General features: G+C 34.8%; 2 protein-coding genes across 2 annotated transcripts; both read right to left on the bottom strand.

Annotated features, from left to right (window-relative positions):
- Positions 1–1,923: 1,923 nt before the first annotated feature.
- LOC133315857 (HIPL1 protein-like) lies at positions 1,924–5,598 on the bottom strand. Its single transcript, XM_061517535.1, has 7 exons — positions 5,505–5,598; positions 5,187–5,344; positions 3,918–4,718; positions 3,615–3,831; positions 3,331–3,509; positions 2,507–2,748; positions 1,924–2,323 (listed from the first exon to the last, which is right to left on the bottom strand). The coding sequence occupies exons 1-7, from the start codon at positions 5,596–5,598 to the stop codon at positions 1,924–1,926; spliced, it is 2,091 nt and encodes a 696-aa protein (XP_061373519.1).
- Positions 5,599–10,412: 4,814 nt separating this feature from the next.
- On the bottom strand, positions 10,413–14,221 carry LOC133315848 (HIPL1 protein-like). The gene is made up of 7 exons (XM_061517526.1): positions 14,122–14,221; positions 13,820–13,977; positions 12,531–13,334; positions 12,224–12,440; positions 11,531–11,709; positions 10,906–11,147; positions 10,413–10,797 (listed from the first exon to the last, which is right to left on the bottom strand). Exons 1-7 carry the CDS (start codon positions 14,219–14,221, stop codon positions 10,413–10,415), a joined length of 2,085 nt encoding a protein of 694 aa, XP_061373510.1.
- Positions 14,222–14,644: the final 423 nt, after the last annotated feature.

The raw sequence follows: 14,644 nt of genomic DNA, 5'->3' as shown, positions 1-14,644 counted from the left end.
GGAGTTCAAGTTCGGGCTTTTAGTGGAGTAGCACCGAATTAGATAATCATTCGTTGATTATCAGGAGCCTTGATTAATAACAGATGGTAGATCCCCAAGCTAGCTTGAGACAAGGGATGGGGTATTTTTCGGATAGATGATGACTTATGGGTTACATGATCTTGGGTTTTACGACTCAAGTTTGTATCCAAAAGAGCAAGTGGGAGATTGTTGGGTTTGCTCTTTTACTAAAGCCCAAATGAGTTATTAGTATGAGAAGAGCCCAAGGAACCTAGAGCCCAATGAGCTAGGGTTTCTTGGAACCCATATAAATAGTACCTCTTAAGTCATCAGCCTCCAAGGTCTTTTTTGTGAGAAAGAGGCAAGCTCAGAATCTAACGAGTGCCCACACACTTCCCCTTCCTCCTCGAGAGATAGTTTGGAAGATCTGCCACAGTCCAGCTTCAAGGAGTTTGTTCGTGCTGCGGCGCTGAGGTGAGCTGTTCGTGAAGAGGAATCCTACAAGGGAAGATTCTACACGAGACCTGCGCACCGAGAGGTAATTGTGAAACAAGGATGATTCGGTAAGCATACCAATGTACTAGGTCCTAAACCGCTTCCGCATAAATCTAAGATTTTCCTTCAGAAATATCACATGGATAATCTATCTCATATTGATAAATATTGCATTTTTTAATAATCTATTTTATCTACATTGATCAATCAGCCAGGATTGAAATTGAGCCCACAAATTCTAATTTTTCTATGTCTGAAAGCCTTTTTATAATTAGAATCATAATTTTCTATAATAATTCCATGTTATTACAAAATAACTATTTCAAACCCTTTTTCAACTAGCACCTTAAAAGTTGCTAATTCCAATCTAGGAATTAAGTGTTGCTCAACCCGAAAACTATTTCTTCAAGGACACTCGACCTACAGTGTAAACTATTCCTTTATTTCTATTGTTGATAAAAATATTATGGACACATCATAAAAATCGTCCACCATATTTTAGAGAGTAGGTACTCCGATAGCATTGAAGAGTTAAAACAAATTCAATTTTGGTGTGAGACAGCCCAAATAATTATCAAGATATTTATGATCTGTATGGATTAAAGTGATTTTGGTTTTTCAGCCTTATCTCCGTATAATTAGAATACAAAGCTTTTTTGAATTAAAAGAAGCATAATGCTTGGTTCTTCTAAGTTTATGCATGTTTGCAATACTATACTGATTGGATATGGCAGGTCATAAATATTTTTGAGGAATAGTGAAATTCATCCTTGATGTGAGGTTTGTAACTGAATCACCTTAAGAGAGAGTACCCTGCTACCATGTCCTTGATCACATTGGGCATACAACTGTGAGCAGTAATTTTGTGCAAGTCTTCACATTTCTTACTTATTAGAGAATAGTATAAATCATTAAAAAATCTCTCATCCATAGCTTAATTTTTTGTGTTGAATTAGTTCTTTACATGATATCAGAATCTCGGTGTTCGATTCTCACCGCCCTCAGTCAATTAATAATTAATTAAGTCTTATGATGTTTCTTAGCACAGTGCATTGTCCCCGCTTTAAACCCAATGGGTTCTCGTGTGAGGGGACGTGTTAGAGAATAGTATAAACCATTTAAAAGACCCTCACCCACCAACTTAAGCTTTTAGATTGAATTGGTTCTTTACACCTACTATTTCATTAGAAGATTCTGTGACCTATAAAAGTGAATAATGAGGATCTCCTTAACCATACACATGGCTAATTTCAGCGCATTCATGCACTAAAATGTGTGTAAAATCAAAGGCGTAGATAGAATCTGAACTCACTTATCTTTTATTATTTAAGCATACAGAAGGAGAGCAAAAAAGTAGAAAAGCAAGGAGAAAAGGAGAAATAAACATCCTCTTATGATCTCTACATAATGTACAAAGATCATAGCATACTACATAAAACCCAACAAAAGCAGCAAGAAAGATGAAAACTGCAAAAACAGATATGCAGAAAAGTTACTCAAACGGTTAGCATGAGAGGGAGAAGGAGAAGGAGCCGAGCTTGTAGTATTTGTTGCCTTTTCCAGTGAGCAAGCATAACTGCAGCGACTTGGAGGAACAACTCGGTAAACACCAGTGCTTGCAAGGATATAAATATCTTTCTTGTTGTCTTCACCAAATGAAAAGATGTAGCCTAAAGCTGGAAGGGAGCTTCCAGGTATGGTGTCACATTTTACAGGAGAATCATGTGCACAACTGAAGGGAATTCTGCTAGTGCTGAAATTCCCACTATTTTCTGGTTCTTCAGTGGCTGCCCATATTGCACCCGCATATAGATCTCCATACAAGTACCTGAAACTCAGTGGTTAAGAATAAGTAACATAACAGCGGATATACTATTGCATAGCATATATAGGAATTATTATTTCTTCTTATAGAGTCTAAGTATCCACATCATGATGGGGATGTTTAGTGCAAAAGTTTAAATAAAATATTTTGTTCCATTCTCAATCAAACTGTAAAAAGCTTGTTTACCTTCCATATGTGCAAGGATCAGTGTTAGACCGATAGATATATCCTCCAGTGATGGATGCTGATCCTTCATTCTTGTTTACTTCAGAATGGTTGTATCCCAGTATTGGGAAAATTGGTTTTATGGAGTTTAGGGAAGTATTGCCTCCAGGTGATTGTGTAGGTTTGAATAAATAGGGGCCCTCATAAACACGCCAGCCGTAGTTTCCACCCTTTGTGATGAGATCCACTTCCTCGTAAAGATCCTGCAAATCAATTGTGTAACTGAGAATGTTGTACTAAACTCTCACAAAGTTATGATAACACCTTATAAGAAGCATAGATTGTTAATAATAGAGTAGAAGTTAAGTCCTAAGTTTTAGTTTTTATACTTACGCTTTCTTAAATGTTCTTCCTCTTGAAGCACAACTAAACCTTCAACTTATCTTGGGATTTTAACAGTAATGTAATTATATTACATAAATGTGTCAATACCTTCAATTTATGTTAGAATGTTAACAATGCTGCAATCACATTACAGATTTGTCTATTGATGACGAACCTTTTTTACAGTGCTGTGCTAGGTAAGATTACAGTATATTATGAGTCAAACTGGTGTTTGTTAATTGTATTTTTACTATTTCAAGAATCAAGACGATCAATGAATCAAAATTTAAAGATTTTTTTGTTTTTTTTTTCAAGTACGTCTAATAAGGAAAATGGAAACTGTGTGACTCAAGAAGAAACACTTGGGTCTCTTTGCAAGCCGTATGCACTAATGTTAATTGTATAACATTTGTGTATAGATTGTACACCATCAAATTGTTTTAGGCTTAGTATTCACAAACCTGTCCTACATCTGCACACACAAAGTAGGAAGGTCTTTTTGCATCAAAACTGCATCGCCAAGGATTTCTTAGTCCCAAGGCCCATATTTCAGGCTGCAGATCTTTATCTTCACTGAATGGATTGTCTTTTGGAATGGAATAGTTACCCCAAAGCTGAAGTTTGCTAATATCTGCTGCACCTGAAGATTCAAGATAGATGTCAATGCCACTAGTAAGAAAAAAAATGTACACACAGAATATATATATATATATACACACACACATAAATTCTGAGTATTACTCACTTGGGATGTTGTCTATATCAAGCCTCATAATCTTTCCAAGCAAGGATTTCTTGTTTTGTGCAAAATTGTATGGATCACCTGAACCTCCTCCATCTCCCATCATGAAGTATAAATACCCATCATCAGGTCCAAAAAGTATCTGACCTCCATGTTGAGAGATAAATGGGAGGCCCATGGTGAATATCCTTCTCACTTCAGTTGGTTTAGCACTTTCTGCCTGCAAAAACATTAATAACTCAATTGTATTTCATTGAATTAAACTCATTATAGTAACTACTTTTCTATGTGTGTAGAGGTGTGTACCGAGGAAGGCTGAGATGCGGTGCCATTAGCAGTATATTCTACAATAACAGTTTGATATTGGCATGGTTGGGCACCATTAGTAGTACCTATCTTTGATGGATCACAATTAACATCTGAATTACATGAACATCTTCCAGTACATCCTGACCACTTGGATTTATCACAGTTAAATGAAGCAAAGAATCGACCATTGTTTGCAAAATTTGGATGAAATGCCATGCCCATCATTCCAAACTGAGTATCAAAATAAACTTGATCAGTTAGATCAACAAAGGGACTTGATTCATCAAATTCCAATGTTCCTCCTGATCCCTCATCCGGAAGTGTTGCCAGCCAAACCTTCCCCATTTGATTAGAGAAGAATGCGCGGTTAGAGCCATCAGGATGAGCCACCATATTGAGATATGATCCATTACCAATTTTCTCAAGGCACAAGCCATGAGGGGGGATAATAGGAGTCACAGTTTTATTTAGAGAAACAGGTACCCCTTCAAAGCATACTGATGAATTATCAGATGCTCCACCAAATGCAGTGCAAAAATCAGTTCTGGACTGCCATAATTCAGTCAGTTTGGTAGCATTGGCATGAACTGGTACTCCTGCTTGACCTTGTAATGAAGGGGCAAATGGAGAATTTACTATGGATACAGTTTGACATGTGTCCCATACTTGAGAGCAGAAATCCCCCACTGCTGCCTTTGACTGGGAAGAATTTGCTGGTATGCTGGAATTGCAAAGCACAGGAACTGATCTGGGTGAGGATTGAACTGTAAATATCTCTGCTGAAAATGGGTCACACCTCTACAAACAAAGGTAGCTAAGAAATGAATCCATGGCAGAAGTTCTATTGAATAGATAAGTGTAACAGTGGTTACTAATAGAGAGGTCAACATATTGAAACCTCACTACACATTGGTCACTTTACATGACATTGAAATTCCTCTTCCTATTCAATATTCCCCGCTTCAAGAAAATTATATTTTGCATACATGAAAAATTTATTACAAAGAAGTTTGGACTTTGAAGCCTCTACAGTGCACTTCCCCATCTATGAGAAATTGATAAGGCTCTTGAGCCTCCTCAAATATGAATATATGAACCAGATATTTATGATGTAAAGAAGAGATCAAACTTAGTTATTATTCATTAGTTGCTACTTGATTCCACATCTCAAACATGATGAACTTATTGGTATACGTATACCCCAATTGAAGGGGGCAAAGAATAAACATATTTTTCTGATGCTTTTGGGAAAAAAAAGAATCTTACCGCACAAAGTACTGATTTCAATAGAGAGGCACAGCCAAGATCAGATATGTTCATCATTCGGAACTGGTTCTCTATTTGTGCATCTTCTGTGGAGTTGCAACACGTGCTTCCATTGTAAGGACAAAATCCGAGTGTCGTATTCAGGGTAAACGGTGCCCCTACACCAACAAATAAACGAGGAAAAAAATAAAACAAAACAAATTGGGAATTGAGCTTGCTCCACAAAATGTAAGGGGCTCTGAAATCTATAGACAAAAACTTAGTGGATAATACACAAAATAATATGAAAAAAACCAAAAAAAGAAGAGAAAAACTCACTCGAATCAACGCATAGAGGAAGTGAAATTGAAGAATCCAAAAGCAGCAGGAAGCAACAAAACAAGAAGCTGATGGAAAGAACAACACCCTTCATCTCACAAGACCAGTTGAAAGCCCACTACACCTATATCATCTCTACTTCAATATAATAACACCATCCAAAAACACAAGATTGACTTGATGGAAAAAATAGTAGAATTTATTTGAAAACAGCTTTCTTGAATGTTTAACTTTCAGCCTGTTCTTCTAGAAACTCCATTTTCTCACAATTTTCATTTTTCTAATACTAGTTGTAGACACCCAATCACTTTCTATCTTTTTCAACCATTTCATTTTATATCCACTCTTTGTCTTCTTCAACTATTTAAGTAAACCATCCCATAGTTTTCATTCAAATCTCTCAATAAAGAAAAGAAACTCCCTCAACCACCAAAGTAGAAGTCCTTTTCAGTTCCACCACCCTTGGCCATATTCACAAGCCATAGTTTCACGTGTTGAAGAGAAGAGAAGCATCAAGTGGTAGTAAGTAGTACATGTTGTCTCCACTCTGCAGTTGACTTTTTCATCATTCTCTTAATTAAGTATTGGATGTGGTTTAGGATCATAAAAGAAAGGGTTTTATCTTTATCATTTAACATGATATAACTTCACTTTCTTACACGTGCATTAAAGAGGTAGGGTCCACATTTTTTTTTTTTTTCATCATTTCACTTTCTCTCTCTTTTGATGTGAGAGTTGAAAACAACACTTACATTATGTTACATAACACTAATAAAATCCTAAAAGAAACCCTACACATGGTAAACCAAGTTGGGCATGTCTCAGAGGTGGTTTGTTTAATCTTTTAGAAAAAGTAATTTTTATCACTTCCTTATTTTAAAAGTACTTTTTATAAAATTATTTATATTTTTATAAAAATATTTAGATTTTGTAAAAAATATTTGGCTTTAGACTTCTGATTTTCTTAGAAGTTAAAATTTTTAGCTTCTGAAAAAAATAAATTTTTAACTTTTTTTGTGACTTCTCCTTTTTTTAAAAGAAGACATCCAAACGAACTAAAAATGAGAAATATTTTTTTCCATAAAAAAAGAGTAACTTTTGAAAAAAAAAAATCTCATCCAAACGTATTCACTTTTTCTGTGTTCTAACTTCATAGCCGCATTTATTGTACTGTATGGGGCAGAACCCATGTCAAAAAAAGTAGCAAAAAAGCATCTTTCCTTGTTCATATGGGGTTTAACCACTTGGGATTAGCAGTGACCAAATAATTGATAAAAATAACAAAAGAGGAAAGAGAAAGAATGAAACATTCAACGGTGACCATTCCACGATAAGTGAATGATAATGGAAGAAACAAAGATCTGAAGATCTGAAGAGTGACAGGTAAGTTAAATCGAAATATGGATAAAGTACAGAGGTGACACCACATGCGCATTATTGATGTCACACAAGACAATGTCCTCTCCGGGTTAAGAATAATAATAGATATTATTAGTGTTTGGTGAAATGTAGCCATTTTTAGGAATGACACATGTTGATGAATCACCGAATATTTTTCATTTATATCGGGATATTCTTATATTTCAATATATATTTAAATAATTTTAAGAAAAAAATATTTGTAATTTAAATGAAATGACCGTATTTTAAAATATATTTATTGATTTTGATGTTTCGCTTAAAATAACACAAATATTCTTCCAATATATTATTCAGAAAAATATTTCTGCAGTTACTGCATATAAGTTATCTGTATTTATTTTCAAAATGACGTCGTTTTGATATTAAAAAATTTAAAAAATATAATTATAAAGACTATAATAATCTTAAAATAAATTAAAATTACAAAAACATCATGATTTCCATTCTAAAACGACGTCATATTGAACTTACTGCAGGTAACTTATCTGCGGTAACTGCAGAAAAAGCGAACTCTACATTGTTATTTACTTTTAAAAAAATCAATTAAAGTAGATATTTCAAAAGAGAGTAGCATAAATAATTATATCGATTTTAAATAAATGTGTCGTAGTCTAATTTGATAAACAGAAATGGATCAATTGTTTTTTCCGTCCTTGTTTTAGTGACTTAATTTGTCCCACAACTCTATTTATTAAATTCAAGATATTCACCTTTAATAATTATAATCAATCGTTGTATTTGACAAAAGTGAGATTAAAAATACGACAAAAACCTATTCTGACTTACACTAATATGTTTTTCTTCATTTATTTCCTTATAATTTAGTTTTTACTGAAATATTTTTTGCTTAAATGTTGTCTTTATATGATCAAAGTATACCTAAAATTCATTCTCGAAGACTAAAATTTTAATTGATGAAGATTTAAAAATTGATTTCTCAATGACTATATTTGAATGCTTATGTTTAATGATGGAATGAAAAGGACTTTTGTCAAAATTTATAGCCTCATTAAAAAAGTTATTCTTTAGGATATGATTAACTTATATTCATATAAAATAATAAATTTTACAAATATTCAAAAAAAATAAAATAATAAATCTTACATCATATCTATTTTATGATTGATTTGCTTACATCTAATTATTCAAGTATTAATAAATTAAAATATTTAGATATAAATAAAATAACTGCTAAAATTAAGAATATAATGATATCCCTTGTTCTTTTCTCTTGTACTCGTCTCGAAAACAATTGTCGCTGCTCATCAACTAGTGTGTTAGTTTTTAAGGATTGATGACGTTGATATTTGGCCGGAGACTTTACCGCCTTTCAAGTTTCATCCAATCCAATGTTATCAAACTTGAGTCGGAGATTGATTTAGTAGGGGGTACTGAGTGAATGAGTAACTAATTTAATTATTAGGTTATTGATTCTATTGATTGAATTAAATATATATAATAAATATAAAATTAGAAGTATTTTAGTTAATAACTAGAGTTGAATTTGTGATAAGTGCAATAAATTATTATCCACATAATTTAGGCTTTTTTACCCTTATAACCCTTTATTATTAATTAATTACCGATTTGACCTTGATTATAAACTATTTCAAAAATTTAACCCCCTCAAAAAACATAACACCAATCTGCCCCTGTTTGACCGTTGACCACCAAGCCTACCCGGGTACACCCCTCTGTACCCGGGTATTTTTTGGAAATTTTTGTCTACCCGGGTAGGGAGGCGTGTACCCGGGTATTGTTCTTCGCACCTGAGAAATTGCTTGAATTATTTACCCGGGTAGAGAGGGGTGTACCCGGGTAAATCTTCAACCACCCGGTATGATTACTCTTTGGATCTCCCATGCACTCTTCTTCTCCAAGCTTTGAATATGGAGGCACCAACTATCACGTGCTCTGCCTCTGCAACTTTTTTGGGTCTGTAAAGCACACAAATATTTTTCAATGATAATTTCAGAAAGAGAATTCTCAGTTAACAGTATAAATCCACAACCACAAACCTTGTCCCATGCATGTCTTCCCTGAACGTGATAATTCGTCATTTACCAGTAAAATGAAAAGTTGCATGCTCACACTAAATTTCTGTACCATGAACCCTGTCTTTATTTTCTTTCCGTCTCACTCTCCCCAATAGACCCGGTACCACATTTATATATAGGAGCGCGATTTTGACGTACATAAAAGTAGACCCCATCATAATCGATACGAACAGGGACCGCTTTGATGAGCAGTAAAGTGTTGATGTATGGAAATTCCAAATCCATTCTCAAAGCTAAAAGCTCTTCAAATTGGTTAGGCATAACTTGATAATACTGATCTATCTCATTAGCTGTAAAAAAGAGAAAAAAAATACCAAATGGGTGGTCGAAGATTTACCCGGGTACACCCCTCTCTACCCGGGTAAATAATTCAAGCAATTTTTCAGGTACGAAGAACAATACCCGGGTACACGCCTCCCTACCCGGGTAGACAAAAAATTTCAAAAAATACCCGGGTACAGAGGGGTGTACCCGGGTAGGCTTGGTGGTCAACGGTCAAACAGGGGCAGATTGATGTTATGTTTTCTGAGGGGGTTAAATTTTTGAAATAGTTTATAATCAAGGTCAAATCGGTAATTAATTAATAATAAAAGGTTATAAGGGTCAAAAAGCCACATAATTTAGGTTCGAATCTCATTACTGTAATTTTTCAAATATTTTGTCCAAAATTTCGCAAAATCAGTTTTTTTTTTTTTAAATGGTGCCCATTTAATATTGATTGAATCGAGTTCTAGATAGGTTCACCAGTTTCATACCGGACCAAATGCATAGTTGATCTAATACTTAAACTGAGCTGGTTGGGGGATCAGTTCATGGATCAACGGGTCGAATCGGCCGGGTCGGATCAATTTTTATAACTAGTTTCATCTATATAATCTTTTATAATTTTTTTCTAATTAATGATTTAATATTTCACGTTGAATAATCTCTTCCACTAGTGTTGAAGCAATGAACAGTGAACCAATATTTCACTAGTTTAATAATGGAAAATGTGTTTCTCATGTTGCATGAGATAATTTATCTCATTCAGTACACACAAAAATGGAAGAGACTCACTTTTCTTTTTCTCTCTCCTTCTTAGTAGTTCTATCTTCTTTTTTGTGTGTTGTATGAGACAAATTATCCCATGCAACAAGAGAAAAATCAAACCCTTTAATAATAGGTCTGTGTCGACAATGTCTTTGATGCCATGACTTTGATATGCTAAGTGGTGGCTTCACATGTTGATATGAAAATTTCTCTTCCTTCCTTTGCTTAAGTTAGGTCCAATGGTATCTCCAAAATATTTTCCCAAAATATTTTAGGATCCAGAATTTGCATTAAAAACTCACGATCACGAAGAAGCAGAAAGTGTACAATGCATTTAATAATAATAATAATAAAGTTCAATGCATCACATTCTCCCAAACAATATTAGTGGGATTTTAGTTCACACCATAAAATTGAAGGTAAGAAAGAGGAACAAAAGAAGAAAATCAAAACCTTCACGCAAGGGGAAGGGAAAAGAAGAACGAGGCATATTATTTTGTAGACCAACAACTTTTTCCTTAGTGCACAAATAATTGCAACGGCTTGGTCGTGCCACTCTGTAAACACCAGTGCTAGTCAAATAATAAATGTCCTTCTTGTTATCTTCTGCTAATGAGTAAACGTACCCCATTGTAGGACTAGCACTTCCCTCCACAAAAGAACATGGCATTGGAGAGTCATGAGCACACCTAGAAGAAATCTTAGCATTGGTGAAGTTTCCACTGTTTTCAGGACTTTCTGTACCAACAAGCACATATCCTGCATACAAATCTGTGTACAAGTACCTGAAATATCAACAACTAATATGTCATTTTAAATTTGAATAATAGGTTTAGAGACAACTTCTAAATAAAGCCACATTAATATATATAGAGGGAAAGTGGCAAATAAACCTTCCATATATGCAAGGATCAGTCGTGGAACGGTAAAAATAGCCACCAACTATGGATGCAGAACCTGTTTTCTTATCAATCTCAGAATGACTGTAACCCAGTATAGGGAAGATTGGGTGTATGGAACTGGCTGAAGTATTTCCTCTAGGTGACTCTGATGGATGAAAAAGAAAAGGACCCTCATAGACTCTCCAACCATAGTTTTTACCCTTTTTAACCACATCAATCTCTTCGTATTCATCCTATAAAGAATACTTTAGTAGGCTGATAAAGATAATAACAAAGCAAGAACAATATATTTGTCAATAAAACCATTAATGTAACGTCACCCAACAGTTTAAACTTTTGGGTTGAATTGGTTCTTTATATAGTATCAGAGTTTTGCTGTGACGGGTTCTTTACATGTGCATGATTCACCCTTCAAGTCCAGTGAACTCTTGTGTGAGGGGGGCGTGTAAGAGAAGTATAAAATCATTATTGTAACTTCACCCAACAATTAAACTTTTGGGTTGAATTGATTCTTTACCATACTAAAATAAAATAAAATAATTGCATGCCAACCCAAGATATTAAATTGGATCATTGAATATGGACCCCTAAAAAAAATAAAGTTGGATCACTGAACCTGTCCAGCGTCTCCACAGAGAAAATAGGATGGTCTCAGAGAGTCAAAACTACATCTCCATGGATTCTTGAAACCCATAGCCCATATCTCTGGTTCAAGCTCCTTATCATTAACATATGGATTATCTCTAGGTATAGAATAATTTCCCCACAAACCCGTGTCATTTATTTCTTTGGTACCTGCTGACAATTTCAAAATAAAGTGATCATTGTAACTTCTACATTAAAAGGTATTGTGACAGAACCTCAAAGTAGATGGTCTCCCGAGAACATAATCCACCGAAGGGAATGTAAGAAAAGTCAACTGAGGGCATTTAATTCCATGTTTGTATCAGAAAGTTCTCACATTTGTAGTCTTAATAGGAAGGGTCTTGGGGTGGGATTGTTTTAGAGAGATATGTAAAAATCACCGATGGGTCTTTACTTTTCAGCTTAAGTTTTTAGATGAAATAGTTACTTTACATAATATCATTTTTATTCTATCTTGTATTGACTTAATTCCACTAGAAAGTGAAGGGCGGTGAAGATCGAACTCGTGACCTGTAGTCACTGACCATGTAAAGCAATTTTTCACCTAAAATCTTAAACTTAGAACTGAAGACTCTGGTTTTTATATTATATCTCTCTAAGTAGTTGTGATATAGTGAAATGTTTATAAATTAGAACCGTCAAGAATATAGTTAGAGGGACTTACTAGGTAAATTGTCTACATCAATTCTCAAAATTTTTCCCAGTAAGGATCTCTTGTTTTGTGCAAGGTTGTAAGGATCATCACGACTAGATCCATCAGACAACATGAGGTACAAGTATCCATCTTCAGGTCCAAAGAGAATCTGACCAGCATGACCTCCACTATAAGGAATGGCAATTGTGAATATTCTTCTCACTTCTGATGGATTGGCACTTTTTGCCTATAAACAGAATATAGATATACCTCAGAGAAAATTATATAGTAAAAACAGTGTTTTTAAGCAAATTGAGAAAGTGGTGTCAATAAATACCATGGAAGGCATTGATGATGTGTCATTGACAGTAAATTCTGCTACTACAGTGTGATACTGGCATGGGAGGATGCCATGATCAGGACCAAGTTTTGAAGGATCACAATTCACATCTGAGTTACATGCACATCTACCAGAACATGTAGGATTTTTCATCTCATCACAATTATAAGAGACAAAGAAGCGGCCATTTTGTGAAAAGTTTGGATGAAATGCAATTCCCATTAAACCATGCCCAGAATCAAAGAGAATATCATCACTAATGTCTAGGAAGGTTTTGGATTCATCAATTTCCAAAATCTCATTGGATCCCTCAACAGGAATATTTGCCAACCAGATCTTGCCTTGCACATTAGCAAAGAAGGCACGGTCAGAACCATCAGGATGTGGAGCCATGTCAAGGTAAGACCCATCCCCAATTTTCTCCAAACACAGACCATTAGGAAGAAGGGGAGTTTGTAAATTGTTCAATGAAATTGATTCACCATGGAAGCATACTTTTCCATCTTCTGAATAGCCACCATAAGTCTCACAAAAGCTTTTCCTAGACTTCCAAACATCCCTCACTTTGGAAGTGAAGAAGACAAGGTTTTTTCCAGCTTTGTCTTGCAAGAAAGGTTCAAACGGGGAATTAATTACAGAAACACTTTCACATGTTTCCCATACTCTTGTGCAGAAATCAAGAGAACCATCACCACTGGATTGTTGTGACATCGCCAATGATGTGGTGTTGCACAACAAGGGAACAGTTCTATCGCCTGAGGCAGTTTGGAACAATTTAGCAGAAAACTGATCATCACATTTCTGCAAATTATTGATAACATCAAAATTAAGGAATTAAGAACTTTACAATGGCTTAATACAGCAAAATTTCAAACGAAGACACACGCGTAGGTGAGGAGAAAACAAATGAATATAGTCCTATGTTATCAATCAACTCAACAAGTAACAAACAACAGGAGATTATAACCATCCTCCTATATGTGACTGACCACACTACCAAGTAGCACCCAAAACGGCATCATGTGATGTCAGAGAATGATAATATAAAAACCATTAATGGAACTTATCTAAAAGCTTAAACTTTTGGGTTGAATTGATTCTTTATATAATACTAGAGCCTCTGTAAATAAGTGGTTATGAGTTCGATTCTCAGCACTGAGGGGGCGTGTTAGAGAATGATAATATAAAAATCTTTAATATAATCTCACCTAATAACTTAAGTTTTTGAATTAAATGGTTCTTTACATGTGAGTATGAAAAACCACACTTGTAGTCAGAATGCTTACAGCGCATAAAATGGACTTGAGGAGAGAAGCACATTTTGGGTGAGTGATGTTTAACTCCTGGAATTGTTTCTGTAACCTTGCTTCTTCACTAACTTCACAACAAGCCTTTCCATAGCAGGAACGGAATTTCAGAGGAGCCTCAAGTTTAGAAGAGATTCCTGCTCCATCAACAAGAACTCAACTCACAAGTGATCAATAAGTGCTGCTGGTGAATTAAATACATAGCTAGAAACAAAGAGGCAAATATCAATTAACCAATGCACATAAAGAGGCCAAGGAAGTGATGGGAGAAAGAAACAAACCACACCCACTTGAGTTGGTAAAAATGGCACAAGATGAAGAGAGGTTGATAAGATGTGATATGAAAAAGAGGAAGAGAATGTGAATCCCTTTACAACTCATGGCAACAAATTAAGCCAACAATGTTCAGAAGAAATTATAAAATGAAGGTGTAAAAAATAGTATGAAGTGAGATGAGACGAACTAATGTTTACAAGATGATGCATGGAAGACAGACACAGGAAGCAAGCATATATTTTACTTGCCACTCAGTTGTTACTCTACGTTGTCTTTATTGGAATTCTCGTTAACAGTGTTATTTATTTCATCAAACTTCTCAAACAGCATATGGAAGAAAGCATGCAAAGAAACAACTTCCACATACAAGAATTTTATATTTGAGGATCCAATTAACTTTGCTGCGACTTCTTCATTTTTAATGTAACCTAACTCCGTGTGTTGTTATTTAAAGTGGGTGCTAGTATTAGTATATACTAGCACTCAAAATTTATCCCTTAAAAACATCTTTTTAGCTATAAGAACATC

Source organism: Gastrolobium bilobum, unplaced genomic scaffold, assembly GCF_033153095.1.
Source record: "Gastrolobium bilobum isolate Gb01-03AN ecotype WA unplaced genomic scaffold, APGP_CSIRO_Gbil_v1 utg2673, whole genome shotgun sequence".
Classification (NCBI taxonomy): domain Eukaryota; kingdom Viridiplantae; phylum Streptophyta; class Magnoliopsida; order Fabales; family Fabaceae; genus Gastrolobium; species Gastrolobium bilobum.
Note: the sequence above shows the minus strand (reverse complement) of the source record. Positions and strands in the feature narration are given on the sequence as shown.

Coding starts and splice junctions, on each gene's coding strand:
- LOC133315848 (XM_061517526.1), bottom strand. CDS start 14,221: ATGAGTTGTAAAGGGATTCACATTCTCTTCCTCTTTTTCATATCACAT. Junction 13,335..13,819: donor TCAAGTCCATTTTATGCGCT/GTAAGCATTCTG, acceptor AATAATTTGCAG/AAATGTGATGATCAGTTTTC. Junction 12,441..12,530: donor CATCATCAATGCCTTCCATG/GTATTTATTGAC, acceptor TTCTGTTTATAG/GCAAAAAGTGCCAATCCATC.
- LOC133315857 (XM_061517535.1), bottom strand. CDS start 5,598: ATGAAGGGTGTTGTTCTTTCCATCAGCTTCTTGTTTTGTTGCTTCCTG. Junction 5,345..5,504: donor TCCTCTATGCGTTGATTCGA/GTGAGTTTTTCT, acceptor TTGTTGGTGTAG/GGGCACCGTTTACCCTGAAT. Junction 4,719..5,186: donor TGAAATCAGTACTTTGTGCG/GTAAGATTCTTT, acceptor CTTTGTTTGTAG/AGGTGTGACCCATTTTCAGC.